This window comes from Protopterus annectens, chromosome 3.part1 (genome assembly GCF_019279795.1).
Source record: "Protopterus annectens isolate FY-2018-M chromosome 3.part1, PAN1.0, whole genome shotgun sequence".
NCBI classification, from domain to species: domain Eukaryota; kingdom Metazoa; phylum Chordata; order Ceratodontiformes; family Protopteridae; genus Protopterus; species Protopterus annectens.
In genome coordinates this window covers 1817747137-1817762085 of record NC_056732.1, presented here as the reverse complement: position 1 = coordinate 1817762085, position 14949 = coordinate 1817747137, and the positions used below count along the sequence as shown (strand labels likewise).

Sequence of the window (14949 nt, the reverse complement as noted above, 5' to 3'; positions counted from 1 at the left end):
TTTATCCAACCTATAGACCAATTTAATAAAGGTGTTTAAAAAAATTATCACATAAGACATGGGCATACATATATTAATAGAAAAGAAAGCAAACCACATTAACATTTTTAATTTACATACATTATACGTTACATATATGTTTTCTTTCTTTATAATTATTCAGTCTAACATTACATAAATTGCTCATTTCCTGCCTTCCCTTCAACCTCACCCCTACTCCTGAACATTATTATGCATGTATTATGTTACATGGGTTGGAGACAGTGGCATTGACAAAAAGGAAGGAGTCAGAGCTGGATGTGGCAGAGTTAAAGATGTTAAGGTTTACACTGGGTGTGACGAGGGTGGACAGGATTAGGAATAAGTATATTAGAGGGTCAGCCCAGGTTGGAAGGTTTGGAGACAAAGCCAGAGGGGCAAGATTACGTTGGTTTGGATATCTGCTGAGGAGGGATGCGGAGTATATTGGGAAAATGATGCTAAGGATAAAGCTACCAGGTAACAGGAAAAAAGGAAGGCCTAAGATAAGGTTTATGGATGTGGTGAGAGAGAACATGCAGGTGGTTGGTGTGACAGAGCACCATGCAGAGGACAGGAAGAAATGGAAACAGATGATCCGCTGTGGCAACCCCTAACGAGAATAGCCGAAAGAAGATGATGATGATGATTGTTAACTAAATTCACTGTATTTCTATTTAATTTGCTTATTCTATTTTCTAAAAATCCCACTTCCAGTCCCTCTGTCTCTTTTACAATATTCACTACTTCACTTTTGAATTTAGACTTCCATTTTCTAGTAATTGCTTTTTTGACACTCAGCAGAATTAAACTTAATAAGGCCTTACTGTTTCTTGGCACTTCAGATCCTGTGTCCCAACATTTCTGACAGAATGTTCTGTAGGGAACTTTTAAAATCTGTCAACTCATTGCACTCTCAAAACACATGTTCCCAGTTATTTCTTTCTTCCTCATCACACTTCCAACATTTGCTGTAGTCTGTTTGTATATTAAGTAGCCAAACATATGTCCTCCCATTGTTCTCTTGCAAATTGCTTTTCTAGTCACACTTCCCAATCTTTTCTAACCTCCTCTCGTTGATTCTTATAGTTTATCATGCAAAATTGTATATGCTTTACTAATTATTCCTCTTTACCAGCAACTTCTGTTCTAGGTTCAACCGGAGAAGGTATTTCACTTAGGATCCCCCTATCCCTTTCTCTCTGCTGATACTGTTATCAATCTCTGGTAAGGAGGGCAGTCTCGAACCTGCAGGCCAAACTTCTAGGCCTCATCCCACTCTTTTACCTTTCCCTCTCCAGTTATTTGCTCCCAGTACCTTGGTTCCTTTGCCAGTTTTGTTTCCAGTAAATTCTAGACCCCTCTTATTTTCTGTACTCCCCACTTGCAGTCGTCTCTGTTGGCAGACTCTCCTTTCTCCATTTCCATGTTGGTTTAGTTCTTATAATACTTCCTGCAAGTATATGGATATAATATTGTGTACGGTTATCATTGTTTTCCTTAAGGATATGCGTCTAAAATCCCGCTCTCTTCTTATTTCTTGAACCTCTCCCTGTATAATACTCCATTTCCATTTTGAATGATAACTTCTGCTTGTGTTATGTATTTGAGCCTTAACTGACTGGGTAGCTCTAAAATATCCCTTCAAACTGGCAGACCCAAACCTCCTTGTTCTATTGGGAGAATCAAATTATCCCACTTAACTCTAGCCCTGTTCCTCTTTATTACTTATTGTCCACAACTATTCCTCTAGTTGACAAAAATGTGCCTGACCTGTATATAAAACTAAAATGGCCAAAACATTTTCACTGCTTGTATCTTACTATCCAAACATGTCCTTAGCTGTCTTAACAGAAGCCTTTTTAGTTCAAACTCTTTAAGTATTTCATCTTATTGTGTCTTCATAAATGTGGGTATTGCTAAACCAGTTAATGTGTGGGTACATAATTTATAGCTATAGCCTTTGTTTTATTTCATTAATTTTATGTAAGATATTTGAAAAAATAAATTGTTCAGCAGTGACAGTGATCTAAAATCATTGTCTGTTTTGGTTTCTGTTAGCCTTAAAGATAATTTTGGCATATTTTTGGAGAAGAAATTTGTTTCTATAATAATTTATGTTTGTATTAAATCTGAACAACTGCATTTATAAAACTGTATCTGAAACTCACCTGGTCCTGTTGCTACAGTCACTTTCATTAATTTAATTGCTTAAAGTTACTTCTTTGAACAATATATATGTTAATGGGTACGTTTTTACATAAGCTTATAAGGCAAATCCTATGTTGTGTGGCATTAAAGAATAGCCCCCTAAATGTGTCGGGGTTATGAATTTTATTTCCATTATCATCTTGCAGTTTGACTTTTTACTTGGCCTTCTTTTTTTCTTTAAATACTCGTGCAGTATGGATGGTGCAGCGGTTAGTTTTGTCGCTTCACAGCAAGAGATTCTCCAGTTCGTTTCACGGCTGGGGTGCCGTCTATGCAGAGTCGGCATATCCTCCCTGCACTGGTGTGGGTTCTCTCTGGGTGCTTCGGTTTCCTTCCACATTCGAAAGAAATGTTTCTGGATCGTTTCTCTCTGGGCCTTCGCTGAAAATGGGCCGTGTCCTAATCTGACTTTCCTAGTAAACAAATGTTAAATAAATAAATATATAAATATATTTTCCTTCCTTATCTCCGTGCATCCACCAATCATCGCCCCTACTTTTATATTGTACGTGAGTAATCATGAATTGCTCAAGCTGTTATTTATGGAAACTGATGTCCTGGAGCAGATCTTCTCTTTGCCTCGTGTAATAGCCTCTTACCGTTTTATATGTTGAAGTCTTTTCTCTCTATCCCTCCTAAATTAGTTCAGTTTGTCTTCATCTAGATTTACCCACTTCAGCTTTTAGTAATGTTGTAGTAGCTGCTTTAATACCGTTCCACCATGTAAGCCCTAAATTCAAGCTACCTATCTCATTCTCCCTAAAGGGTTTTGACATTGGTATCTTTTACTGTTTTATGTTTTGGGATTTCCATTTACACTTTTCCCGTTTCTATTTTGTTCACTATTTGTTTCTGTGTCCTGTATGTATCTGCAGAAGGAGAACATTACTGTCTGATAAGTATCTGTCACAATTTTTTCCTCTGTTACATGTTTTATATTTTGTCTGTGGTGTTAAATAATAGCTTGACCTGATTCCTTGAAACTCTTCATCCCTAGGAAATGGATATCCCTCTTAGTCTTTTATTAACGAATCTCTACACATTTTCCCATTCCTCTCTTTCATTTTCATCCGTCGTGCATCATGTAATTTTTATGTGATATTCTTTCTTCCCAAATATATTTAATCCTGGATTAAGTGTAATGTGGACATTTCTTATCTAGACATATTTAATGACATTTCCATTCTCTACTGTTGAAAGATATATTTTTAAAAGTTTGGGTAATCCTTATCTGCTGCATATGTTTCATATTGCTACCTTTCTACTCTCTGTTAGACCTCTCCAAATTATTTATTTTCCTTTATCGCTTATTTTGAGTAATTCTGTATGGCATCTGCAGGACACTTTAATTCTGGGCTATAAAGTTAAATAAAGCATTCATGAATTGCAGATACATCTATAAACAAATAATAATAACTGTTATATATTGTATAACGTTTAAGTATGATTTTGTACTTTTTTGTTCTTCAGTGATGCATGAAAGCTAAAAATTAAAATCTTCTGCCTTCTGTCACAGAAATAAGTGGTCAGAAAAAGATAGAAAAGGAAAATATAAAACAACATTACAAAGTATCTTGCCAAAATAAGCTGTACTTGAAATTCACTAGGGGCCTAAAGTTGAGTCTTTTACATGGATATATTTTATGTCCCGCGGTAGTGGTGCTGCAGTAGCATTGTCGCCTCACAGCAAGATGTTGTCCCGTTCGATTCTCAGCTAGAGCATTTTATGTGTGGAGGCATGCGTGAATGAGCGTGCCTTCATTGAAGGTTGTGCATCACGGCTGGTAACTCGGCACGTAAAAATCCACTACCAAACATTAGCAGACCGGAGTTCCGCTGTGTCGACCCCTAACCGGGATAAGCCGAAAGACACAACAACATGGATATATTTTATGTCACTGCATACTGTCTGTTATTCAGTATAGCATTGTCTGCACCCCTGTTCTCATGCTGTACATGTTCATAACACGCATATATGGTGTTACAGCTGAAATGTCTTGTTCCATGTCTATGTTCTAGGTCTGTGTTCTGTCTTTTTATCATCATGTCTCATGCAAACAAAACAAAAGAAATGCTTTCCCTTGCATACAGAATTAGGAGGTTGTATCCTCATTAATTGGTTAGCTTATGCCATCATGCTGGAAAGCTGAACAAAAAGTGTAACTATCTTCTTCATCATGATTAAATAAAAAATGCTAAAATTTCAATGTATTAGAAAGTATTACTGTGTGTGTGTGTGTGTGTGTGTGTGTGTGTGTGTGTGTGTGTATGTGTGTGTACATATATATGTGTGTGTATATATATATATATATATATATATATATATATATATATATATATATATATATATATATATATGGTTCACCTTTAGAATCTCGAATTGCTGAAAGCTCGAAATTCAGAAGCTCGAGCCCAGAATCTCGAGCTTTCAGCAACTTGAAATTTTAAACCATAGGGAAAAGACATTGCACAAATGTCTTTACAATGTTTTTGCAGGGGGGAAAGCCCCCCTGCACCCCCCACAACCCCCCCTACTTAAGTATACCAACTCCGAGACCCCACTACAATGGGAATGAGGGAAATCTCCCTTTGTGCGCTGTATGCAGAAGTACACAACGGGAGAATTTCCCTTCCTCTGTTATAGTACGGTCACGGAGCTGAGATATTTAAGCAAGGAGAGTGCAGGGGAACTTGGCCCCCTACAAACAGGTAAGTAAACTTGGGTTTTTTTGTTTTAGTTCCCTTCCCTTCACAATTTAAAGATACTGAAACTTGAGATTCTGGGCTCGAGCTTATGAATTTCGAGCTTTCAGTAACTCGATCTTGTGAAGGGGAACTATATATATATATATATATATATATATATATATATATATATATATATTTATTTATTTATTTTGTTAAATTTGTATACTTCAGTAAATATTAGTTTAAAGTCCATATCCCTATTATTTATCCCTTTTCTGAGTTACTTGAATAGTTTTGTTAAGGAATTGGTGTCCTGGTCACATCCAACAGTACTCATCCTCTGAGCTGGAGCCCCTATACACTGGCAGATTTACTGGGGGGGGCGGCTACTGGAGCTAGAGCTCCCCCATTAGCATGTCAGCAGCAGTGTTGCGACAAAAGCCATTTTTCCATCTTAATTTGGTTGTGTCCAAATCGAGACAAAAAAATCTGAATATTACCATACTGCCAAAAGCTGTTGTGGGCTGAGCAAGCTCCAGCACTAAGCAGCAGCAACTGTGAGGGCCCACTCTGGCCAGGAGGCTTCAACACATATTTTTTTTTTAAATATTTTTTAACACCGCAGCATCTTTTCCTTTAAGGGGGACCATGCATGCGTTGCACACATACCAACGCGGATGTAAACACATTCCGCACTTGTGCACGGAATTTAAACTAGCTCTTCCAGTATGAGTGTGTGTGTGTGTGTGTGTGTGTGTGTGTGTGTGTGTGTGTGTGTGTGTGTGAGAGTGCGTATGAGCTTATTTGTTTAACATACCTCTGAACTGTACAGATTTAGCCTCATAGTTTTAGTCTGTTTCTAATAAAACTTGTGGTTTTCTGACAAACCAGAGGATTGAAGTGAGTTTCATACTTCATATCCTTCAGAAAATGCATACCAACACAAATCCTGTCATTCTAGCAACTTTCTAATTTAAAAAGAGCAATATTTAAAATGCATTCATCACTGTCTTTGGGCCATTATATCCCCATTATTTTAGGCTATGTCCAGATTTCTTGCACTAAGAGTTTGAGAGTTTATTCATATCTCTCAACTGTCCAGCTTTTTGCCTCTTATTTTTGGCCTGTTCCTCATAACATTTATGGTTTTCTAGCAAATCACCGAGAACTGAAATAACTGAATAATGTTATACATTTGAGTTTCAGATTTAATTTCCTTCAGGAAAATGCATGCTAAGACAAATGCTGTTATTCTAGCAACTTTCTAAGTCTATAACAGCAATATTTAAAACATGTCCTTATTTTGGGAATTTTGTCCCCACCCCCCCAATTATTTTAGGCTTTTTTTAAACAAAAAAAGTCTTCATTAACTGTTCATGTATGACATAGGCAATCTTACTTTTATATAAAAGAGCATAAACCATAACAACATAATCTCAGTTGCAAACATTATACATTAGAAATTGTGCCAATACAACTATAGCTGCAAACATTGTACATCACTTTTAATGTATCCAGTCATTGACAGTCAACCATTATGTAGCTCATTCAGATCCTGCCTTCTTTTAAACCTCGTTCCTCTTCTGCATGTATTGATCCCACATTTCCCATTCTTTCCTATGTAATTTGCTCCTACCCTTTTCCAAGGATTCCAGTTCCAGTTGTTTCATCTCTGTTACTATCTATTATTTCTAATAAAGTTGGGTTAGACTTTGATTTCCATTTTCTGGTAATTGCTTTTTTGGCAGCCAACATAATTAGACTCAGCAAGGCCTTACTATTCCGATTTTGGAGGTATCTTATGCAACGCCCTAGTTGGTGGGGGGGGGGGCAGATTAGTCAATTAACTCGATCAGGCTTGACTCTGTAGCTTGGTTACAGGAGACAAGAACCTGAATCCTCTACATCAACTATCAGACTGCTGATGGAATTGTGGGCTTGATAGTTGATGCAGTCTGATAGTTGATGTAGAGGATTCAGGTTCTTGTCTCCTGTAACCAAGCTACAGAGTCTGTATTGTACAAGGAATACAATCAGGAAGGTGAATCAAAGAACACACACATGTATGCATGGCCCTAAAAATGTGTGCAAGGAGCCTATGGTTTGAAAACAGCCCAAAGGTAAACTTAATCCTCCACTGGCCGGATGCATTTTCTTTGAATGTGGGTTTTAATGCCGTTTCAATGAATGTGAGTTTCAAGGGTAGAGAAGTTTACTGCTCATGCTAAGTCTGTTTTCATTGTGAGACTATTGTTTGTTTAGCAAGTGGCTATCAGTGCTTGTGCTATTTTATTTTAATATCCGTAATCATTGAAGAAGTAAGTAAGAAAACCAAACCCACATTGACAGGTTTGAACTGTGTTTATGGTAACTGGAGAGAAATAGCCAAGTAATGGAACACTGGAATGGCTGGGGAGGGGGCTGCCACAGGGCTAGGGGAGGGAGGGGTTGCTGCAGCAGGGGCTGCTCTTGGAGGGGGAGCCAGTTTATTACCTTGTCTAGAGCCCCATTTGACCCTGGTCTGGCTCTGGTTGTGGGCCAAACTATAATCCTGAATAAAGCCACAATGTATGTAACATATGTGCGAGAGGTCTAAGGTCGGAAAAAGCTGGGTTGAGTAATTTTGTGAGTTTCCATATCCCGGAAGGTAAGTTTTTATTATTTTCCTTAATCCTGGCAGGCTCAAAGAAGATATCTGTGGAAGCATATACCTCTTGCCATCTTTGCTCAAGATATGGAAGTACAGGATGATGTCAGCCGGATGGTGTAGGCACACTGGGGAGGAGGGGGTTAGTGGGTAAGCAAAATAAGTATTTACTTTTGTCTAAAGTGAATACCTAGAGTGTTATAAATTCTGCTTCTGCCTTTAATGTCTGTATGAGATTTATTCACTTTCTTCAATTTGGTGCTCATAGCTTCATATGTATATTTCTAAGTATACAGAACATGAAAAGAAAATGAGTGATGAGTGTACCAAGATATGAGACTGTCTAGTACTGGATAACTGCTGACATCTGTTTTTAGACAGCAGTAGTTCCCCATATATAGCTGTTCTGGATCCGCCACTGCTGTGAAAATCTTTACACCAAGCTCTAAAAGCTGGCATGCAAATAGAAGAGAAGCCTTTCAGTATTACTACTACTACCAAAAAGAGATTCTTTTGTGTACCCTCTGTTTTACATCCTTTAACTTCTCTCTGCTTCCTTCTAGCTGCAGAAAATGTCTCCTGATCCGGGTGGTCCTCACTACTGCTGTGTAATGGAGTTGGTCCTACCTGCTGATGACATGTTTCTTTCCTGTGGGTTTGTGGACCTCTTTTACCTCTCCCATTCTATCTCTTTAAATATTACATTGTGCATCACTTCTCCCCAATGCTGCTTTTGATTTTGACAATCCTCTGTATGAAGGAATCTCTGGGCCTTATTTGTTTTTATTTGTGAAACACCCTCGATTCACTCTCTTACAGAAAGTAAGAACTGCACAAAAGCTGATACTGTGAACCCCAACCCAGAAAATTGCCATCTCAGAGATTCAAGATCCTGTCTTTATGCTGGCAAGGATTAGTTTCCCATAACTTTTTAAGGTGCAGCCAGGCTAGTGCATAATTAGCTTCTTGCTTTGCTGGATGATCCATGCCTTCATATAATATGATTCTGTTGCCATAAACACGTGGAAGGGTGGTTGTGGTACTGCATAAGCTGTTTTCTTATCGACATTATGGGTTTGGGTAATAGTTGGTGAGATCCCCACTGAGATGCTGACATGCATAGAACTTCTTTCATTATTTTAGTTGTACAGTCCTGTATGTCAAAATGAGAGGCACTTTTTCTTTCAGGAAGATAATACGCTGATACATTCAGTACAATTTTCTAAGTTATCGACTGTTTCCTGTAAAAAAAAAAAAACTGTACATGCTTTTCTAGTTCCTTATGTCTATAATGTTTGTGTCTCTAGCACCTTCCCTGTAACTCCCTCCATCTTATTCTCTATATTACTTACATTTCCTTGGTTTCAGCCACAGTAGTTTGTTTGGCCTCAATGTCCTTCATCAGGAAGAGGAATCTCTCAAATAATATCATCCATCCTTGCATCTTTGAGATTTTATAACACTGAAGTCATCCCTGAATCTGCTATATCTATATCTAGATCTATATATTCCTGTGGAAACTTGTATTTAGACACTTAAAGTAACATTTTTAGTTGTATATGGGAGTTGAAAAAAGATCTAGCTGTCAAATGGTATAGTGTTAGCTATGACCCACTCCCATCAAACATAATGTTTGAAAGTTTGAAATGAAGTAAAAAATGTAGAGGAAACCAGTTAATGTTTTTAACTATAGTTAGAACAGTAAGGCAAATGAGAGGGCAACACATTTTTGTGATATTCATTGCTGACATTTTTTGTAACAATAGTTCGTTTACTGCAATTAAAAATTATAAGTTTTGTGTGTAAGAATACTGATGTATACTCTGTAGTATAAACATTTGAGTCCGACATAAATCTGCAATGTATCTTATCACATTGTGACACTTTTTTTTTTTTATTTTAAGTCAACAGGTCTGAAGATTTCACCAAGATTCAGAGTCAACCGGCATCGCTGCAGAAATACTGCAAGTCTGATAATAGCAAAACCTTTCAAGATAAGTTGTTAAGACTAACGCAAGAGACAGTGTATACTGAAAGTAGATACCAGATAACTCCAACAACACATGTGCAGATCTACAGCAAAGATAAACATGTATCTGTCACACATGTCAAGGATTTGATGAGTGAGAAAAGTCTCCCAGTGCGAAAAATGATTCCTACCAAACAAAAACCCTTTAAATGTTCCATTTGTGACAGACGTTTTGCACATAAGTCTGCCATGGAAAAGCATCAGTTAGTACACAGTGGAAAAAAGGTGTATAATTATGCCTCAGTTGTCAAGGGTTTTGCACATAAATATTTAGTAGTGTATAAGAATAGCCACATGAGTCAGAAATCATATAAGTATGCCACATTTGACAATGGCTTTAATGGTAATAAAAAATTGTCCATGCATCTAGTTACCCCCAGTGGGCAAAAATCCTATAAATGTGTAAGATGTGACAAGGGTTTTACAAAGAAGAGTAACTTGGAAAGGCATCAGAGTGTCCACACTGGGATAAAACCCTACAAATGCACCTTGTGTAATAAGAGTTTTAGACAGAAAGTCAATATGATAAGTCATCTGAGAGTGCATACTGGTTATCACCCATATAAATGTTCCATATGTGACAAGAGTTTTACGCAGAAAGCTAGCATGCTGAGACATCAATATATCCATACTGGACAAAAACTCTATAAATGTGCCATGTGTGACAAGAGTTTTAGACAGAAAAATAACATGATAGATCATCAGTATGTTCATAGCGGCCAGACACCCTATAAATGCAACGTATGTGACAAAAGCTTTCTGTATAGGAGCAACATGATAAAACATCAATATATCCACAGTGAGCAGAAACCCTATAAATGTGCCATGTGCGATAAGATTTTTAGAAAGAAGTGTAATCTGGAAAGTCATCAGAGTGTTCACACTGACCAGCGACCATATAGCTGTTCCATATGTGGAAAGGGATTTAAAAGAAAGAGATACATTGCAGCTCATGAGAGAAGTCACACTGGACAGAAACCCTATCAGTGTGCTACATGTGGCAAGGGTTTTACACAGAAGTGCAACTTGGTAAAGCACCAGTTACTACACACAGAGGAGAAACCGTTTACATGTGACACATGTGGCAAGGGTTTTACACAGCAGGGTAGCATGCTCAGACATCAGTATACCCACACTGGACACAAACCTTATCAGTGTGACACGTGTGACAAGCGTTTTAGACTGAAAAGTACTATGGTAAATCATCAGCGTACACACACTGGGCAAAAACCCTTTAAATGTAGCACATGTGACAAGTGTTTTGCACAGAAAAGCACCATGGTAAGACATCAGCTTATCCACACTGAGAACAGACCTTTTAAATGTGTCATCTGTGATAAAACATTTAGACACAAAGGTACTATGGAAAGCCATCAGCGGGTCCACGTTAAGTGGAAACCATATCCGTGCACCCAGAATGACAGGGAGGTTACAGAAGATAAGTTTGGTAGCACATCAGAGTACCCACACTGGACAGACTGGGGTCCATTCCTTTCACAGGATTAAAAATAAACAAACACTTGGACAACTTAACAAAAGTCCAAATTACAGCAGTGTGCTATATGTGACCAGGGTTTTACAACTAAGAAATGCTGGGTAGCAGACTAGAGTAAACATACTGGACTTCATATATGCATGTGTATACACTAACCTCATCAGATGTTTTACAGCCTCCTACAGGAGGCTCAAATGAAAGTCCATTTGAACTTGCACAGCAAGTTGTGGAACAGGCAACAGTTCATCAGGTGAAGAGCTGAAGGTTGAACTGCAAGTGTTTAAAACTTTGTCAGATCTAAGAATGGTTTTGCCTTGATAAATGTACAAAATTAACATTTAAAAGATGAAAGCTGCAGCACTAAGAAAATATCAGCCTGGGACAGCAATGTGATATAAACAAACTTGAGAAGGAAAGAGTGTATAATTATCTGGGAATAGATGAAGGGATGGCAATAAAACTTGAACAGATGAAAATAAAGCTCAGTAAGGACTATTTCAGAATACTAAAGGTAATATTGACAATTGATTTGCCATGTAGGAATAAAGTCCAGACTATAAAGCAATTTACTCTTTCTGTTCTAAGTTACTGCTTTGGTGTGACTGATTGTCCCTAAAGGTTATTGTATCAACTGAACATGAAAACAAGAAAAATGCCTCATGCTTATCAGGTGATACATAAACATTGGTGTATACCAAGATTATATATTCCATGCTCTGAAGGAGGTTTGGACTTCCTTCAAAACTAATAACATGCATAGATCTGTAATCAAGGGACTGCGTACATATCTGCTGACCTCCTCAAACCTAAATGCAGTGAAAAAAGCATGAGAAGAAGCCTAAGATGTTATCTTTGCTTAGTTTAGCAGACGTGTTTCACAGTAAAGCAGGAATAGAAATCAAACTGTTTGGCAGTTGGCACACAGGGTTAAAGCTGTGAACTAGAGAACCTGTGGTACAGGGTTTGATTCCTTCCGCCTTTATTTGCTTACTGTGTGACCTTATGTAAGTCAGTTAACCAGACAGTGCTTGGGAAGACTGACAAAGATTGGGCAGCAACTGTAAGTGTAAAGAAACAAAATAAAACAGACCGGAAAAAACAAAACAAAATAAAGAATACAAAGAAAAGGATCAGATGAGAAAAAATGAAACAGTCCAGAAGTGACAGGTATAGAGATCTTCTGGAACAATCTCATACTGACCAAGATTTGATGCAGGAAATGGCTAAGGAGAGGTGAACTGAAACCAAAAGATGAAAGGTAATAATAGCATCCCAGGATAACGGACTCCACACTCACTGGTTTACAAAGTCAGTTGAAAAATTGGGAGAAACACACAAGTGCAGGTTCTGTAAAACAGAACTGAAAACAGTTGCACATCTCTTTGCTGGGTCATGGGCAGAGGATCTGTATACTGAATGGCACAGTAATAAGGCAAGACTATTGTACTGGGGATTGTGCAAATGCTACAATATAGAAGTAGCTGCAAAGCATTAGAAACATGACCCAGAAAGCATTAAAAAAGGATGATGTTCATATCACATGGGATCACCCATTTCCAACTGTTCAAAAATTGTTTTTATTTTATTTTCATTTATTTAACAATTGTTTACTGGGAAAGTCCAAGTGGCACAGAGCCCATTTTCAGCAGAGGCCTGTGGAGAAAGGCTCCAGATGCATTTCTTTCGAATGTGGTAGGAAACCACATAAATGCAGGGAGGACATGCAGATGCCACACAAAAGGCACCCCAGCCAGCAATCGAAATGGAGAGCATCTTGCTGTTAGGTTGAACAAAACCAGATAAAGTAGTCCGGGCAAAGAAACAAAGTAGCATTGATCATTGAAATTATTACACCCAATGACTACAGTGTTTTACATACAAAGAGACACAAAGTCATAAAATATCACGGTTTGCAAGCAGAAACAAGATCAATATGGAAGCAAGACACCCAGACATTTCCAGAAATAGTAGAACCAACAGGACTAATAAAAATAATTTACAATCATACTTACATATTCTACTAATACATGTAACCCGTATGAACTGCAGAATGAGGATATTCTGGGTGCTTTGTGGATGCTGAAAAGAGCTCTTTTAGCTAATAACAAAGACTGAAACAGTACTAATTTCATGAACTGTAATGATACCCTGATTTAGGAATGGTGTCCTTTACCCACCATGGTATTAGAAACCCAAAACACTTGGAGAAATTAAGTTGGTAGAATTGGTAGACTGGGGTCCATTCCTTTCACAGTATTAAAAAAAATATACAAGTGTACGAACTAAATAAAAGGCCAAATTATAGCAGTGTGCTATATGTGACGGGATTTTACAAATAAGAAAAGTTTGACATCACCCAGAGTAAATGCACTGGCCTTCATAAACATTTACTGACATCAGCAGATCTGAACATAATGAAAGCTATAAAGCATGAAGTTAAGAAGTCTAACTTGATATATTTCCTTAGTTTAGCAGTAGTATTTTAGAGCAAAGTGCGAATGGATATCAAACCAGAAGTAGACAAAAAACAGACAGCAACTAAAACTGATAAGAACAAAAGAAAGAATATAAAGAAAAGTACCAGAGGAGAAGGAAAGGAAAGTGGAAAGTCCACAAATGTAGTGGCAAGTATAGAAAATGTCTGGAACAAAATCATGCTGACGAGGATTTAATGCAGGAGTGGTTATGAAGAGGTGAATTCAAAGCAAACCAAAAGATAAAAGGCTAACAATGGCTGCCCAAGGCCTTTGGTTTACAAAATCCCTTTAAAATGTGGAAGAAATCGACAGATGCAGTTTCTGTAAAACTGAACTGAAAAGAGTTGCACATCTCATGGGTGGGTGTGATACACTCATGGTAGAGGGTCTGCATACTAAAAGACACAATAGTATGGCTAAGATTACTGTTTCACTGGGGATTGTGCAAACACTACAATACAGAAATAGCTGAGAAGAACTAGAAATATGAACCACAAAGTTGAAGTTCATATCACTTAGGATCACCCATTATCAGCAAGTTAAAAAAACTAGATGCAAGGAAACCAAATATAGTAGACCAAGGAAGAGAATAAAGAATTACTTGCTGAATTTAATCTGTTCTTTCGGCTTTTCCCAGTTAGGGGTCACCACAGAGGAACTCCGGTCCGCTAATGATTGGCAGTAGATTTTTATGGTGCTGAGGTGCCAGCCCGACGCCCAACCTTCAATAAAGGCATGTCCATTCACGCATGTCTTTCGAATGCCACTCGACCGTGGGGAGGAAATGCAGACTCCACATAGAAGGAGCTCCAGTCGAGAATCGAACAGGAGAACCTCTTGCTGTGAGGTGACAATGCTACCACTGCACCACCGTGGCTTATATAAACTGTATGAGAGAGACTGCTGAAAATGAGCAGCAGACTGTTAAAAATAAAACTATTACAGTGGAATTATTGTATTTTATAAGTAATTAACATAGGTTCATAGGTAGCTACGATGCTATTGGCCCAAGGGCCTAAGTAAGCCTAGCCAACAAAGTTTCCTAGCTTACACCAACCCAAGAAAATTAATTTCCTGTAACAGACATTAACTGTGTACATTTCTGTGCTGCTAAACTAATAACAGAAAAGTGGGAAAGTGTTAAGTAGTAAAGGAAAACAAAGGAATAAACAAGAATATCCCATTGGAAACTGCAATTGGCAACAACTGTAAAACGGTAGCTGCTGGACATTTGTGGTATCATTGGTTTTTAATAAATGTTTAATTTGTCTTCAAGTCAAGAAAAGTGTAATTACTGGAGGTGTATAGGATAATACATCTGTCAGTAAAGTTCATAAAATGGTGGATGTGCTGAAACATAAGTACAATATAAACCTTGATCATA

General features: G+C 37.8%; 1 protein-coding gene across 1 annotated transcript in view; it reads left to right on the top strand.

Moving 5' to 3' along the window:
* Nucleotides 1-12683, top strand: part of LOC122797882 (gastrula zinc finger protein XlCGF57.1-like) — a 143021-nt gene extending 130338 nt beyond the window's left edge. The window contains exon 4 of the mRNA XM_044066401.1: nt 9469-12683. Within this exon, the coding sequence (XP_043922336.1) occupies nt 9469-11099 (1631 nt within the window). The 3' untranslated portion in view covers nt 11100-12683. The remainder of the gene's footprint in view (nt 1-9468) is intronic.
* The last annotated feature ends 2266 nt before the right edge of the window (nt 12684-14949 follow it).